The sequence below is a fragment of the Musca autumnalis genome, unplaced genomic scaffold, assembly GCF_047663935.1.
Source record: "Musca autumnalis isolate F117 unplaced genomic scaffold, ASM4766393v1 scaffold_4, whole genome shotgun sequence".
Classification (NCBI taxonomy): domain Eukaryota; kingdom Metazoa; phylum Arthropoda; class Insecta; order Diptera; family Muscidae; genus Musca; species Musca autumnalis.
Window position 1 is genome coordinate 117,577,334 of NW_027411977.1, and position 16,280 is coordinate 117,593,613.

The window sequence follows — 16,280 nt, forward strand, 5'->3', positions numbered from 1 at the left end:
ATTTTCTCAGAAAGTATGGACATGCCCCTTATACAATTTGTACCGTCGTAATGGGGCAGAAATACAAGTTGTTACAACAAAAATTAAAGCGATTCGAGAGCAGGTTCTAAACTGAACTTTTCCCAAATTTTGTGTGGGAGGTATCCGAAGGAGTGGACCGATAGTGTCCAAATTTGAATCTCATATATATCTGGTAGAAATTTCACGATGTGCAAAGTATGGACCAAATCGGTTACTCGCTTCAAGAGTTTTCCGAACATTTTTGAACTTTTGTGGGGTCTGAAGGTGTGGACCAATGTGGCTCATCTTCGAACTTAAAATAAGTTTGGAGGGTTAACTATTGTACGTCTTTTTATCTTTTTTATTCATCATATTTTTGTGTATATCATTTTATAAATACATAGATCTTAAGACTATTCAGTAAATGATATCCGTTTACATAGTTGTATTTCCTTTGAAAGCAATGCCAATTCTACAGGATAAAATATTACTAACGCCAAATTTAGGCCCAAATCGGTTCATCTGTTCGAGAGTTATCGTGCGCACCAGCCAGTCGGACGGACATGGCCAAATCGACTTCAAATTTTCTGAAACACATTGTTCAATAATGAGCAATATTGAACTGAATTTGTATATCTATGAAATTAAAAAACAATAATTGAATTACATTTTTCGTTTACATATTTCTACATATTATAATTGGTATGGAATCACCCATATATTACATGAAGAAGATTTCTCATTATAATTATCTTTGAATTTCTCATTATTCCATGTTTTCTAATCGTCTCTATGACTTCCCACACTCTTTTTCTTGCCGTCTCTATTGACACTCACTTAGTGAGAACCAATTCAGCACATTCCGCAAAACATATGTAAACATACACACATTGACACTGCAACAACATGCCTTGCATTGTTGTTGTACTGCGTTTACAATTTCTTCTTTGCCCTTCAACACTAAAGGGTAAAGAAAGATTCTAGTCTTTTGTCAATTCGGTAACAGAGCGCACATAAAAGTGGTATTAATTGTGACGAGTGTGAAAGATCATAGAGATCATAAAGAAATAATAAAATTATCAAAATTAACAATTTGAAACTTGTTTTGGATTACAATAACAATCAAAATTAAATAGAATTAAAACATCAAACTGTAAAATAACCAAAGTGAATTTAAAATTTATATTTGTAAATAAAACTGTGAACAACAAAACCATCATACATATTTCATTCCAACAACAAAAGGACAAACAAAGGGTAAAAGTAAAACAAGAAAATAAAATCTACAGTCCAGAACTTAATTAAACTAAACAAAACAAAACTCAAAATTTATTTTCCCATAAACGTAAATGTTAATCATTTGGTCCTCGCGAGCCTGATCTTGTGAAAATAAAATAAAAAAAATTGCAATATCTCTTACCAGTGACAGCAAATATAACCAAATTAAAGTACAAACTTTAATTACGCAAAAATATCTAAAGAACTTCTATTAAACAAAACAAACCCCATCAAAAAAAAAAAACAATAAAACGGAATATTGTGAATTTAAATAACCGAGCTTAAAATTCTTGTCAAAAAATTGTGCAAAAAAAACATATTTTTTACTTTTCGTCACAAAAAAAGGAACTTAAAAAAAATACTTACCGCTATATTTAACGGCACACAGTTTCTCAAAGTTAAATTTTGCACAAATTCAACGTTTATGTGTTTCTATTTGTGTTTTCTAGACCTCAGCCTAATCACAATAACAAAAGGCGCAACGACCTCCTTACCAACAGTCTCATAAAAGGAAAAACACAACAATAAGCAAGTAACGATCAAATTTGCACAGTGAGTACACCACACCATTACCTACACATACACATCTTTTGCTATGTACATATCAGAGAGTGATTGATGTTAGACTTGTTAAACTCCCTATGTGCCTTTTTAATTGAGGGTTGCCATCCGTAAGAATTTATGGAATACATCCGTGAAAACATTAGCTGATCACTTGATTAATTTTTTCGATACTTCGGTGCTAACTACAACACACATCACACTTTTATTCTTACCAACATACAATTTAGTGTAAGATAAATCTTTGACATTTCTTCGTTACATTGACCTACGGACTTTGGATTTTTGAAAACTTTCGTTTGCCTTTGGACAATCCACAATACTAAATTGACTTTTGGTCGTTCTGTGATAAACACCACGATTCTATAAACCTAAATCAATTATTATATACATATTTGCTGATTTCTGATTGCACTAAAATTTATTTACTTCAAATTTTTGACGTCATTGCATTTCCTCAATTTTTGAACTCTGCATTCTTGTGATATTTTTTGTTGATTTGGCCGATTCTCTTACTGCGGTCTTAAGCTGACACCTGCGAATTAAAAATACACAACCTTACTTGCCTTTTGGATATCTTCTATTTGCGCTAAACCTTGTTAGCTCTTTGTTGGTCATTTTACGGAATTTGGTCGATTTGCCAAAAATTCGGACTTTTCATCATTTCTGGTCGGACTTCTCTACTTGGTCATTTACTTGGTTTGGACATCTTACATATTTGGTCGGTTTTCCCTTTTTTGGACATTTTTAACTCTGGAGACTTTCGTTAAAGTTTAATCGGATTTCTTGTCAATCACCTGCTGACATAACACATTCTCTGCATCATGGATGTCACAAAGAAATTCACAAATGCGTACAACGACTTGATTGACTTCAATGAGTTACAAGTCGGAAGTACCTCGGAGGATAATGCACACGCCCTGCAAGCACTTCGTGTCCATTTGGACCACATCTGGACACACGTACGACGATGTTATGAAGAGTGCCGGGATTACGTACCCAAGGAAGGAGAAGCTCCTGTTGACCTCAAAAAACTTCGAGCTACCTACAGAACGGCTATTACTGTATACAAGGACACTTTAGGAGCAATAAATGCTGAAATCGACATCCTCAGCAACAAGTCTTCGGAACAGCAGGATAAAACGGTATTAGAAAATCCGGTACATTACTCAATTAAGCTTCCTCCATGCGATACAGACATTTTTTATGGTTGCTACAAAACCTGGCCGACATTTCGAGACCTTTTTTCTGCTATCTATATCGACGGTACCAGGATTAGTAAGGTTGAGAAGCTATATCATCTTAAACAAAAGACTGGAGGGGAAGCTCGGGACATTATTGCGCACATTCCTCTTACAAACGACGGCTTTGACCTTGCCTGGGAAACACTGACCGACAGATATGAAAACACTCGCATGCAAGTGAATGAGCAGTTAAAAACGCTCTTCAATCTGCCGTCTGTAACTATAGACTCAAGTTCTTCACTGAAGTCACTGCAACGTTCAGTCACAGGTTGCCTTGAGACTTTAAAAACCTTAAAAATTGATATTGCCACTTGGGATCCAATTCTCATCTATTTATGCTCTCAAAAAATGCCTAGACCTTATCTACAGGACTTTGAAGACACGCTGAGCTCTAGTTCGGACATACCTACTTGGAGCGACTTTAACAATTTCTTAACACAAAGGTTCAAGACTTTAGAATCTGTAGGGAACATACAGCCAACAGTTTCGAAACCTGCTCAAGTTCCCAAGGAAAGTCATAAGTCTCAAAAGGATAAAAGGATTCACTCATTTCAAACCAACGTTGGTCACAAACCACATCATAATTTAGCATCGAATAAACAAGCCAAACCTCAAAAAACAGTGGAGTACAAATGCCAATATTGTAGGGAACCTCATTTGCTGAGGAATTGTCCAAAATTTCTAGACAAAAGTGTAAATGACCGTATTCACCTCGTCAAAACCACAAAGTCTTGCTATAACTGCCTCCTAGCTGATCACGGAGTTAGCGAGTGCAAAAGCAAATTCAACTGCAGAATATGCAACCTTAGGCACCACACCCTTTTACACAAAGGAAATGGAACGCAAACAACTTCCGAAACCACACTTGATACAAGACCTAGCACAAGTGCACATGCACTTACAACGACCATACAGTCCACACATTGCATCGAAACCAATCATATTACATCCCTTGCTCTTCACGATGACAGTAGACCTCGTTCAAAATCGGAAGAGACTTTGCTCTTCACAGCTATAGTCGATGTTGAGTCGAACGGCCAGAGATTTGAAGCCCGAGCAATCATAGACTCCGGCTCTCAATCGACCTTCATTTCAGAAAAACTGAAAAATTCACTTCGACTTCCAACCAAACGGAACCTAATACATGTTTCAGGACTTAACCCAGCAATGACGGAAACATCAACACAAGCTTGCATTTTCTCACTTCGCTCGCGGCTAGATCCTGACTTCACGTTAGATGTATGGGCACCTGTTCTCAAGACCTTATCGTTCAATTTGCCACCACGAAATATGGATATTGACAACTATGATGATTTAGAACGCCCACTTGCGGATCCACTTTTCTACAAGAGCAGACCAATTGACATCCTCATTGGTCTCGACATTTGTTCAAGTATTTATGACTTAGCGGTTCCGATGCGCCCACACGGCTCCTTATTGACCCAAAAAACTGTTTTTGGGTGGATTGTAGGGGGGCCTGTAGAGCGATCGACCCAGTCACCTAGACATGTCTCGCTGCTCAACGCCGTAGCGTTAGACAATCTCCTAACACAATTTTGGGAGGTGGAGGAGACGCCAAAAGAGGCTTTGCGATCCAGCGAGGACGTCTTTTGTGAAGACTTGTACAAGAACACAACTTCAAGAACAGCCTCTGGAAGATACATAGTTGAACTTCCTTTTAAACCTGATGAGGAAATTGGACATTCGCGGAACATCGCAATGGCTCAGTTTCTTCGTATGGAGAAAATGCTCAGCAGGAAACCAGAAATCAAAGACCTTTATGACAAAACAATCATGGAGTATTTGGACTTGGGCCACATGAGAAGGGTTTTAAAAGAGGACATTAACAATGGACCTAATTTTTACCTACCTCACCATGCGGTAATAAAACCGGATCGGGTAACCACCAAACTCAGAGTGGTATTTAATGCTTCATCTCCTTCGCATAATAAAAAGAGCTTGAACGACATCCTGTATCCCGGACCAATCCTTCAACAAGACCTTATAATTCAAACTTTAAAATGGAGGTTTTATAAGTTCGTATACAACGCCGACATTACCAAAATGTATAGGCAAATTTTAGTCAACCCTTCGCAAACAAAATATCAGCGAATCTTATTTCGCACTTCGCCTAAAGGGCCGATTGAGGACTTCGAACTTATGACAGTGACATTCGGCGTCAATTGTGCACCATTTTTGGCAATCCGGACCTTGCTCCAGTTAGCCGAGGACATTAAGAAGACACATCCGTTAGCATCACACATATTACGGAACAATATGTACGTCGATGATGTCCTGGCAGGAGGACACACAGTTGAAGAGGCCATTGTATCGAAAAACCAACTCAACAGTGCACTAGCTTCTGCTGGGTTTGATCTTCGAAAGTGGAGTTCCAATCATCCCGCCATAATTCATGACTTACCTCCAGACAGCCTATTATCCGATGATTGTCTTCACCTCTCTGAGAATTTAGTTACGAAGACACTTGGTATTAAATGGAACGTTGGCAGTGATTCGTTTTCATTACCGCAACCTGACATCACACCAAAGTCATATTTCACAAAGAGAGAGGTTCTGTCAATAATAGCTCGATTTTTCGATCCCTGCGGCTGGTTAGCGCCTATCATTGTGGTAGCTAAGCTCATAATGCAGCAGATTTGGCTAGACAAGGTGGGATGGGATGAAGGACTTAGACCTTTGACGTCATCTGCTTGGGAAAATTTCCTCAGAAGCTGCCCAGATATTCAGCATCAAACAGTTCCTCGATGGGTACAGTATACTCCTACATGCAAAATCGAGATTCATGGATTTTGCGATTCTTCTGAAAAAGCTTACGCCGCGACCTTATTTGTTCGACTTGAAGATAACAATGACGTACGCACACATCTTATGGTTGCAAAAACTCGTGTTGCGCCAGTTAAGAAAATCTCTCTGCCTAGGTTGGAACTTTGTGGAGCTGTTTTACTGGCAAAATTGACATCGTCAGTTATACCGAACCTCAATCTGGGACATCATGACATTCATTTTTGGACCGACTCAACAATCGTCCTCGCCTGGCTTAAAAAACCACCATGCGCATGGAACACCTTCGTTGGCAATCGAGTGGCTGACATCGTGGAAAAAGTAGGAACATCAAGGTGGTGCCACGTGAATTCATCAGACAACCCAGCGGACATTGCCACAAGAGGATGCTCGTCCATAGACCTGCAAAATAATGACTTATGGTGGCATGGACCTTCATGGCTTCGAGATTCTACCAATTGCTGGCCACAACCGAAACCAATTGTAGATACTCTTTTGGAAAAGAAGCAAGTAAAAACTCTAGTGACTTCTTCAATAAAAAATCTAAGAGAAACCGATCCTTTGAAAAACTTTTCAAGTCTATCAAGAGCGTACCGTTCTTTTGCATATGTTGCCAGGGTTATACGGCTTGCACATGGAATCAGGCCTCCGGCTAATACACCCCCTGACGATGTTCTACCAGAAGAAGTTAAGATTGGAAAATTAAAAATGATTTTACTGACACAATCCCACTACTTTCCCGAAGAATACCGTATGTTAGTACAAAAGCGAAAATTGCCTCACAACAGTCCACTTTTAACGTTAAATCCCTTTATTGATGCCAACGGAATCATGCGTGCAAACGGACGTCTTTCGGACTCTCCAATGTTAACTCATAACGAACGACATCCAATTTTGCTACCACACTATTCAACTCTTTCATATTTGCTGGTGGAACATACTCATAAGTATACATTACATGGGGGAAATCAACTTATACTCCGAACTTTACGATCCGAATTCTGGATCTTTCGACTTAAGCCTCTGGTGAAAATGATCATAAACCGCTGCAAGCCCTGTGTCCTATACAAACGACATACTCAAAACCAGATTATGTCATCGCTGCCTCCAGAACGAACGCAGTTCACACGACCTTTCTTGAATACTGGAGTAGACTTTGCTGGACCTTTCAGTATTCGGAATTTCACAGGACGAGCATGCTTAGTAACGAAAGGTTACGTTTGCATATTTGTATGCTTTTCTACGAAGGCAGTACATCTGGAAGCAACCAGTGACCTCTCAGCTCAAGCTTTCTTAGCGGCCTTCTCACGGTTCATCGGAAGACGAGGTTGTCCGGCAAAAATGTTTTCCGACAACGGTACAAATTTTACTAGCGCTGCAGAAATGATTAGAAAAGAACGAGTTTTGTTTTTCAGACATATACAAAATAATCTCATGCATCAATATGCTCATCAGAACCTGGAATGGAGTTTTATACCTCCAGGTGCACCCCACATGGGTGGACTGTGGGAGGCAGGGGTAAAGTCGTTCAAGATGCACCTTAAAAAGATGGTCCCCAACATGAAATTCACTTTCGAAGAGTTATCTACTATCTTGGCTCGAATAGAATCTTGTCTGAACTCTAGACCTCTTTGTCCCGCAAGTGACGATCCAAATGACCTTTCACCGCTTACTCCAGGACATTTCCTAATCGGCTCACCCCTGTTGTCTCTACCCGAACCCGACATTACTGAGGAAAATATCTCTATCGCTAATCGGTGGAAGCGTGTAAAAATTATTTCCCAGATATTATGTCAAAGGTGGAAGACCGAATACTTGAAAGAACTACACCGTCGCTATAAATGGAAGCGGCAAAAGGACAATGTACGACTAAACGACCTTGTAATTATTCAAGATGACCGCATACCTAGGAATGAGTGGAAGTTAGGAAGAATTATTAGTCTGTATCCAGGAACAGATCAAAATATTAGGGTTGTTGATCTACAGACATCAAACGGTGTCATTCGTCGACCTATAACAAGGCTAATTCCTTTACTCTCCGAATAACTTTCCAAAAATTCAATGTCTATGTCCAATCAAAAGTGCCGTATAACTAATTCTCGCTCTTTACAGATATGGCCCCAACAAATTCCAAGAACATAAACTCCAATACTAGACCTAGAGGCTGGATTTATTCGTGTGGGCTCTGCAAGATGGACCACCCCATTAAATCATGCGAAAAGTTTTTGTGTCTTGAGCCTGAAGCACGTTTTGACGTGGTATGTGAGTTCCTTTACTGCATCAATTGCCTCGCTTGCTCCCACACCAAGTCAAACTGCCCAACAACTTCATCTTGTCAAATTTGTGGAGGGAAACACAACACCCTCTTACACTACGCAACTCCAATAAAAGCAATGAGCAAACCACGTCAAAGTCGCCCTGTGCAGCGCCAACATTCATCCAACAGGTCTTCGTCATCAACCAGAGCACAGTCACAAGCGCCTACTCGTTCGTCATCATCCGTTCGACAGCCACAAAGATCCCAAGGAACTGCTGATCGCTCACCACTAAATACTCAGCCATCAACATCAAAGGCAGCCCAACAAATCGTCTTCGATAACAACCGTTTCAAAATGGCTCAACAACCTTCAAAAAACATACCCTTCGGCTGGTCGAAGGTGTTTGTTCCAACCGTACAAATAAAAATTTCAATGCCAGAACAACCAGGTATGTGGCATCTCTGTCGCGCCGTCATTAACTCCCAGGCAACAGTGTCTCGCATTGCGGTACGTCTGCAGTCGGAGCTCCATCTTGAAACGTTTGAATATCGCAACACCAGATTTGCAAAAGTGCTTATTGCAGCCAGACTTCATCGTTTCAACTGGAAAAGAGAAATTAGGGCAATGCTGACGAACGATCTTCCACGAAAACCCTACGACTTCCCTATTGATGTCAATCCATCGTCCGACTTCCCAGGAGATACGCTCGCAGACTCCGATCCTCGATGCAATGCCGCCATAGAATTGGAGATTGGCGCAGACTTCTACAAGGACATTCATCGTAATGGCTCTCTTGATACAGAAGTTCCTGGAGTCATTGCGCAACAAACGGCATTGGGATATGTTTTCATTGGTGCTATTGGCAAAATTTGGTAACACCTCTTTGAGGGGCCGAAATGTTCAATAATGAGCAATATTGAACTGAATTTGTATATCTATGAAATTAAAAAACAATAATTGAATTACATTTTTCGTTTACATATTTCTACATATTATAATTGGTATGGAATCACCCATATATTACATGAAGAAGATTTCTCATTATAATTATCTTTGAATTTCTCATTATTCCATGTTTTCTAATCGTCTCTATGACTTCCCACACTCTTTTTCTTGCCGTCTCTATTGACACTCACTTAGTGAGAACCAATTCAGCACATTCCGCAAAACATATGTAAACATACACACATTGACACTGCAACAACATGCCTTGCATTGTTGTTGTACTGCGTTTACAATTTCTTCTTTGCCCTTCAACACTAAAGGGTAAAGAAAGATTCTAGTCTTTTGTCAATTCGGTAACAGAGCGCACATAAAAGTGGTATTAATTGTGACGAGTGTGAAAGATCATAGAGATCATAAAGAAATAATAAAATTATCAAAATTAACAATTTGAAACTTGTTTTGGATTACAATAACAATCAAAATTAAATAGAATTAAAACATCAAACTGTAAAATAACCAAAGTGAATTTAAAATTTATATTTGTAAATAAAACTGTGAACAACAAAACCATCATACATATTTCATTCCAACAACAAAAGGACAAACAAAGGGTAAAAGTAAAACAAGAAAATAAAATCTACAGTCCAGAACTTAATTAAACTAAACAAAACAAAACTCAAAATTTATTTTCCCATAAACGTAAATGTTAATCACACATTTCGACCCAACATAGTTGTGGTCTAAACCCATTATTTCGATGAGGCACATTTTACATATACCCTCGTTAGCATAATTGCTGAGGGTATAAAAACAGTTTTTTTTGTCTCTACTGAAAAATATAACATTTTGAGTTACTACCCTTTTGTTGAACAGGTGCGATACATAAGATGACAACGATCTATTGTCGACATTTTTGTTAGTAAAAATCGAATGATCGTTTGCTTTGGATAACGACCATATGTATGTATACGAGTACCTACTGACTGGATGGCATTTTTCCAGCCAATTTTTTTTTCAAAACATTTTGTACTTCCCTAGAAAACTGTTTGTTCGTTTGCATTACTAAAGTGAATCTCGAAGAGTTCTAAAATCTAACTTCAACATATTTAAAAAATTTCCTAAATTTAACTTAAGTATTATTTTAAATAAACTGTACGTTTTTATTAGTGGAATTGTTCCGTATAACTCTGAATTGTTGAATTTTGTGTTCGTTTCATGTAACAATTTGATAAAAGCACAACACCACAAATTGTGTTCGGAAAATTAGTCACAAAAAATTTAATAACGTCCAATATTGTCATTAACCATAAGCCAAATTTTTTGAATCTTAAAAAATATTTAAATTGTTGTTGTTGGTTACATATTAGTATATGATAACTCATAAAATCTAAAAATAATAAAGCTAAACATTTAAAGCAACAATAAAAAATATATGTATGTGAAAACATAAAACATGGAAAAAGCAAACAAAAAATTATTTTTTTAAGAAAATAATTGAAACTTTGATTTGAACATGACTCAGACAGACAGGGACAAGTGAAACGTTATATCGTCACCAAAAATGCCCGAAGACGAAACCCACACGCAAATCGAAATTAGTTTTTTGATGGAATCTGATACATAAAGTTAAAATACATTTCAAGCTTCTACGTTCAAAAACAACGATCCTATTCAAGAAATGGCATAATATTGAAGATTTTGTTGTAAACCAAGCGTTTCCGCCGTTTTGGTTTCATTTATTACTCCCATTCGTATAGGATTGATAATATCCCGAATACTCGCCCTCATAAGGATTATATTCCACAAAACAGTTTTTCATTTTATAACGTCTTTTGCTTCTCCTGTAAAGTTTTGATTTTTTGGGTTACGTCTTCGGGCATTTATGGTGACGATATGTAACTAGAAAACTTTTTGTTATGTTAACTTTTTGTTTGCAACAACAAAATTTTGGATTTAAATGCAAAAAAATAAAACAAATAATATTTCGTATAAAATCATCTATGAACGAGAAAATGAAACAACAAAACAAAACAATTTGTATATTTATGTAGGGTATGTTGTATACTCTGTCTCTGTTTAAGGCATTATATATGCTATATTTTTATTATATATATGTATATGTGTACGTATATAATAAATTATGAAAATAATCAAACTAATTAAAATGTACTTTAATTAAATACAACAAAATTAAACAAAAACTAACTAAGTCTGTTAGAATTCTATGTGCCTTAACAACAATGGGAACGAATTCACTTACCTCCTCACTGGATGATTTGTCGTGACGTGGTGGTGTTGCTGGTGAGGCTTGACTAAGCAAATCGGGCAAAACACTACTGGTGCGGGTACCAGGTGTACCAAGATTTTCAGCATTTCGATTCTAAATTAAAATGGAACAAAAATTAATAAAATTTGTTATAATTTTTTAATTTCTTGGTAACAACATTTAGTTAAAAATGAGTTCTTAATGGGGGTTTAAACGTAGTTACCAAACCGTTTTTTACAATGGCTACAAGTTATTTAATTATTTTTTGTTTACTTTAAGTTATGAATTTTTGTTTTCATTTGAAAAAAAAATATAATAATGATACATTCAATTGGTTAAAAGCAAATTTCTTTAAAATCGATCTTATCTGGACCCATGTGCCTATCAAAGACAAGGACGACCCTCTGGTCAAAGTTATATTTCATGAAAGCCTAGAAATAGCAAACAATTGGAATTGTAAACCGAACAGTGAAACATCCAAAAAGGGAATGAGGCTGATAGACTTTGCAGTAAAAAAAAAAACAAGTGGGTAGGTAAGACAATCTGGCAATAGTTTAAGTCACAAGAAACCGAAGCACTCCTTTCCTCATTAACATCACCGCGCAATGGGAAAGTATTGCCTACTCTATAAAAATTGCTAAAAATAGGTTCTTGGATACCACAGGGTGACAGAACTTGTGTCTCGGCTCTTCTTCCCCTTCAAGTGGACACTAACGTCACCTGCGTAACTACCTTTAGCCCTGTTAAAAGTGGTGAATTTACACGTTCGCCCATGTAAACAATATAAATAAAAACAAGTAAGAACGGCGTTAAGTTCGGCCAGGCCGAACTTGTTATACCCTTTACCACGAGTTGAATTGAAGTAAAATGGAACAATTAGTATCCTTTCTTTCGGTAAACAATGTGGCTAACCTTCAAAATACCGAAATTCGGGAGGTACCGCTCCATGGGGGCTATATCAAAACGTCGTTCTATACCTAAAATTTCCTGGCGGAAAGTTTTTAGACTCAAAGAAAACTAAATACCAAATTTGAAACATCAGAATTACGAACAGCGGGAGGTTCCGCTCTATGGGGACTATACCGCCAACAAAGACTAAATACCAAATTTCAGTCATTTCGGTGGCATGCTGCCTTCAAAATACCGAAAATCGGGAGGTACGTTCTATGGGAGCTATATGACGGCGTGGACCTATACCAACAAATTTCATATGGAACGTTTAACATCCCAAATAAAGACCAAATACCAAATTTCAGCCATTTCGCTGAAATATTGAGGCCACAACCTTCAAAATACCGGAAATAGGGAGGTACGACTCTATGGGGGCTATACTAAGGCGTGGACCTGTACCGCCTTGTTTCTAGGGGAAAGTTTTATACCCAAAAACAAAGACAAAATACCAAATTTCAGCCATTTCGCTGAAATATTGAGGCCACAACCTTCAAAACACCGAAAATCGGGAGGTACGTTCTATGGGAGCTATATGACGGCGTGGACCTATACCGACAAATTTCATATGGAACGTTTAACATCCCAAATAAAGACCAAATACCAAATTTCAGCCATTTCGCTGAAATATTGAGGCCACATCCTTCAAAATACCGGAAATAGGGAGGTACCACTCTATGGGGGCTATACTAAGGCGTGGACCTGTACCGCCTAGTTTCTAGGGGAAAGTTTTATACCCAAAAACAAAGACAAAATACCAAATTTCAGCCATTTCGGTGGAATATTGAGGCCACAACCTTCAAAATACCGGAAATAGGGAGGTACGTTCTATGGGAGCTATACTAAGGCGTGGACCTATACGGACAAAATTCATATGGAACGTTTAATAACCCATATGAAGACCAAATACCAAATTTCAGCCATTCCGCTGGAATATTGAGGCCACAACCTTCAAAATACCTGAAATAGGGAGGTACGTTCTATGGGAGCTATACTAAGGCGTGGACCTATACCGACAAATTTCATATGGAACGTTTAATACCCCATATAAAGACCAAATACCAAATTTCAGCCATTCCGCTGGAATATTGATGCCATAACCTTCAAAATACCGGAAATACGGAGGTACCATTCTATGGGAGCTATACTAAGGCGTGGAGCTATACCGACAAGTTTCGGGGGGAAAGTTTTATACTCACAGCGAAGGCTAAATACCAAATTTCCAAACACCGAAAACCGGGAGGTACGTTCTATGGGAGCTATATGACGGCGTGGACCTATACCGACCAATTTTATATTTCTTCCTTTCGAGAGTTAACGTGCGCACCAGCCAGACACAGGCACAATTTTGGTCGTATCAATGTGTATATACCCTCTTTAGCCTAAGGGCTGAGGGTATAAGGACTCCTAAACCCAACAATGACAACATTTCAGCAATGCCCATGGAGAGACCCAGTCTATGGTCGACGGTCCGGTCCGGGAGGTGACGGACAAGGGGTACCCAATCTCGATGTAGTGAAGAATAGTCTGACTGGGCAAAGGTCCTGAGGTCGAGGACATATTATCCGATGACGAACTTGAAAAAACAGTCGTTCCAGCGACTGCAGTCGTCGATAAATTGGACCCCGCCTTAATGGAAAAAACACTAACCCGACAGTTAAAAATCCAGGAGAACCCTCCATCAGCCGAAGACAATAGAACTAGCCTTCCGAGCTGGACACTATTGAGTAAGCAACCTCGATCAAATAATTGGCCGAAAATGTTCCCACCTCCTCAACTAGTGCCGTAAATCGGTTGACTAAAGGGAAGAAAGCTTATCGTAGGTCGGTGTACTACCCACGAAGTTCGTCGACATGGAACCCTCGTCTATTTCGCTTGGCCTAGAGAAATCCTGATCTTAACAAGCTCTATATTATCCCAAGGGCTGCAGAGGTCATGTTGAGTGCAATGTTAACATCGACCCCAATATACCCTAAGGATCACATCGGGAGCGACGGTGACTTGGTTCTAGGACCTACGAATGATACACACCTTTTGACCTCAACATCTTCTTCAAAGAGAGAGACTCTACCAACACCCCTGTAAGAAACACCTTAAAATTGAAGGATATGAGGGAGGTCAAAGGAGGAGGTCCCAAGAACTATCAAGGATACAGAAAGGAAGACAGATTCGGCACAGGCCCCTCTACATTTGGGCTTGTGGTTTTAACCAAAATCAACTCATGTGCACCAAAGAACAACGTGAAGAGGATTAAGTCAACAGAGAAATCAGAATCCCAACCAAGGGCCAAGAGACCCAATCCGTATCAAGACCTTGTAGGTCTTCAGTCTGCTTTCCAGTCGGAAAGATACCACTACCATGGTTGCCTCACAAGCTAACCGAAGCATAAGGTATCTTTCGGATCTTTTCTCAACGGTAGCAGAGCTGAAAAAAAAAAAAAAACACCAAAATACCTATAGTTCCAGACGAACATGGAGTGCCGGTTATCGACAAAGCGTGGGGGTTACACTCTATTGCGATGCGTAAGGAAAACGACATAATTGGTACTTTCTAATGAGTCCTCGTATCTACTTCCGCTAACTACTGCAAGGCTATGCGAAGATGAAACTGAGACAATCGAACACTTAATATGTCGCTGTCCTATGCTCACTACCAGAAAACTGTGAATCATGGTCGAACACACGATCCAATCTCTGATAGTCAACAAGTCTGCTTCTCCTTGCCAAGATACTGAGATGGCAGAAGCGAGAAGAAATAAGTGCACACGAGGAATTTAATTATCCATATCTTTCGGACCTCCATAAAAATGTGCCCCTATTATTATTTATTTCTCCATGGATTTATCCAAAAAGATCGAAGATTTTTTTGCTAAAATTGTACCACTCACTTACCATTATGCGACTCATACCGGATAGAATAAATGTGGCTTAAATAAAGTTCATACTTAGCATTGTAGGCATTTTGTAAAATACGGTTTGAATAACGTTTAATTAAATTTTATAAAAGATCAAACAAATCTTAAAGCTAAAAATGAATGCCAATGAGTTTAACAAATACCCCTTTGTTTATGATTATGTAAATGATATGGTTTAAAAAAAAAAATAAAAAAAAATGTATATAGTACACAAACTGGACATAGGAGACTTTGACAATAAATACACACAACACTTATCCATTTCTTTCTTAAATTATGTTTTTTATGTTTAATCAATTCACATCACCACCAAAATTGTTTTAAAGCTAAACCGTTTATAAAAAAATTAAATGAATAATAAAAATATTCGATGATTTGTTTTCATACAGCAGCAGATAAACAACCATAATTGCTTAGGGAAAAAGAAGGAAACCAAGATAGAAAGCTTTCTCAGAGTTAGATGGTGTCACAACAAAAGAGGAGAAAATAATTTTATGTTTATATATGAATTTTCAGACTGTTTATTTTTATTTTTGCTTTCAATTAAAATAATAAATTAAAAAAAAAAAAACTCGCAAAGGAGTTGGGTATTTTTCCTTTATTTTTTTTTTCTGTCGACATAGTGAAACAGACTTTATTATATTTACAGTATTTTTCATAAGCCTTACTTTATTATTTACAGTAGTTGCTGCTAAGCCAACGCTTCACTATTCTTGTGTACATCCTTTTCAGACGTACTTCGAAGCATTTTCGTTGTAATTTGTATCATCATTTTCATTTTCAATTTAAATATGTACATCATTTTTCAAATATAATTCGAAGAATTTCATTTGAATTTCGAAACATTTTACATTTAGAATTTCAGTTATAATTCGAAAAATTTCTCTTGTAATTTGAAAATTACAAATGAACTTCGAGTTATTTCATTTATAATTCGAATTTTTCCAATTGTAATTCGAATTTTTTCCATTTGAAATTCCAATTATTCCATTTGAAATTCGAAACAAGACATTACAACATTTGTGGTTGCATTGGGTTTTTATTTGGTTTTCCGAATTACAAAT

At 37.8% G+C, this 16,280-nt stretch overlaps 1 protein-coding gene and 1 long non-coding RNA gene across 21 annotated transcripts in view; one reads left to right on the forward strand and one right to left on the reverse strand.

Annotated features, from left to right (window-relative positions):
- msn (serine/threonine-protein kinase msn) overlaps window positions 1–16,280 on the reverse strand; it is a 240,508-nt gene that overhangs the window by 13,654 nt on the left and 210,574 nt on the right. For all 20 annotated transcript variants that reach the window (XM_073981486.1, XM_073981482.1, XM_073981477.1 and 17 more), the window contains one exon: window positions 11,349–11,468. In XM_073981486.1, the coding sequence (XP_073837587.1) occupies window positions 11,349–11,468 (120 nt within the window). The remainder of the gene's footprint in view (window positions 1–11,348; window positions 11,469–16,280) is intronic.
- LOC141401331 (uncharacterized) lies at window positions 965–9,655 on the forward strand. The gene is made up of 3 exons (XR_012412314.1): window positions 965–1,257; window positions 1,728–1,830; window positions 7,998–9,655. It is a non-coding gene; the product is annotated as an uncharacterized lncRNA (long non-coding RNA).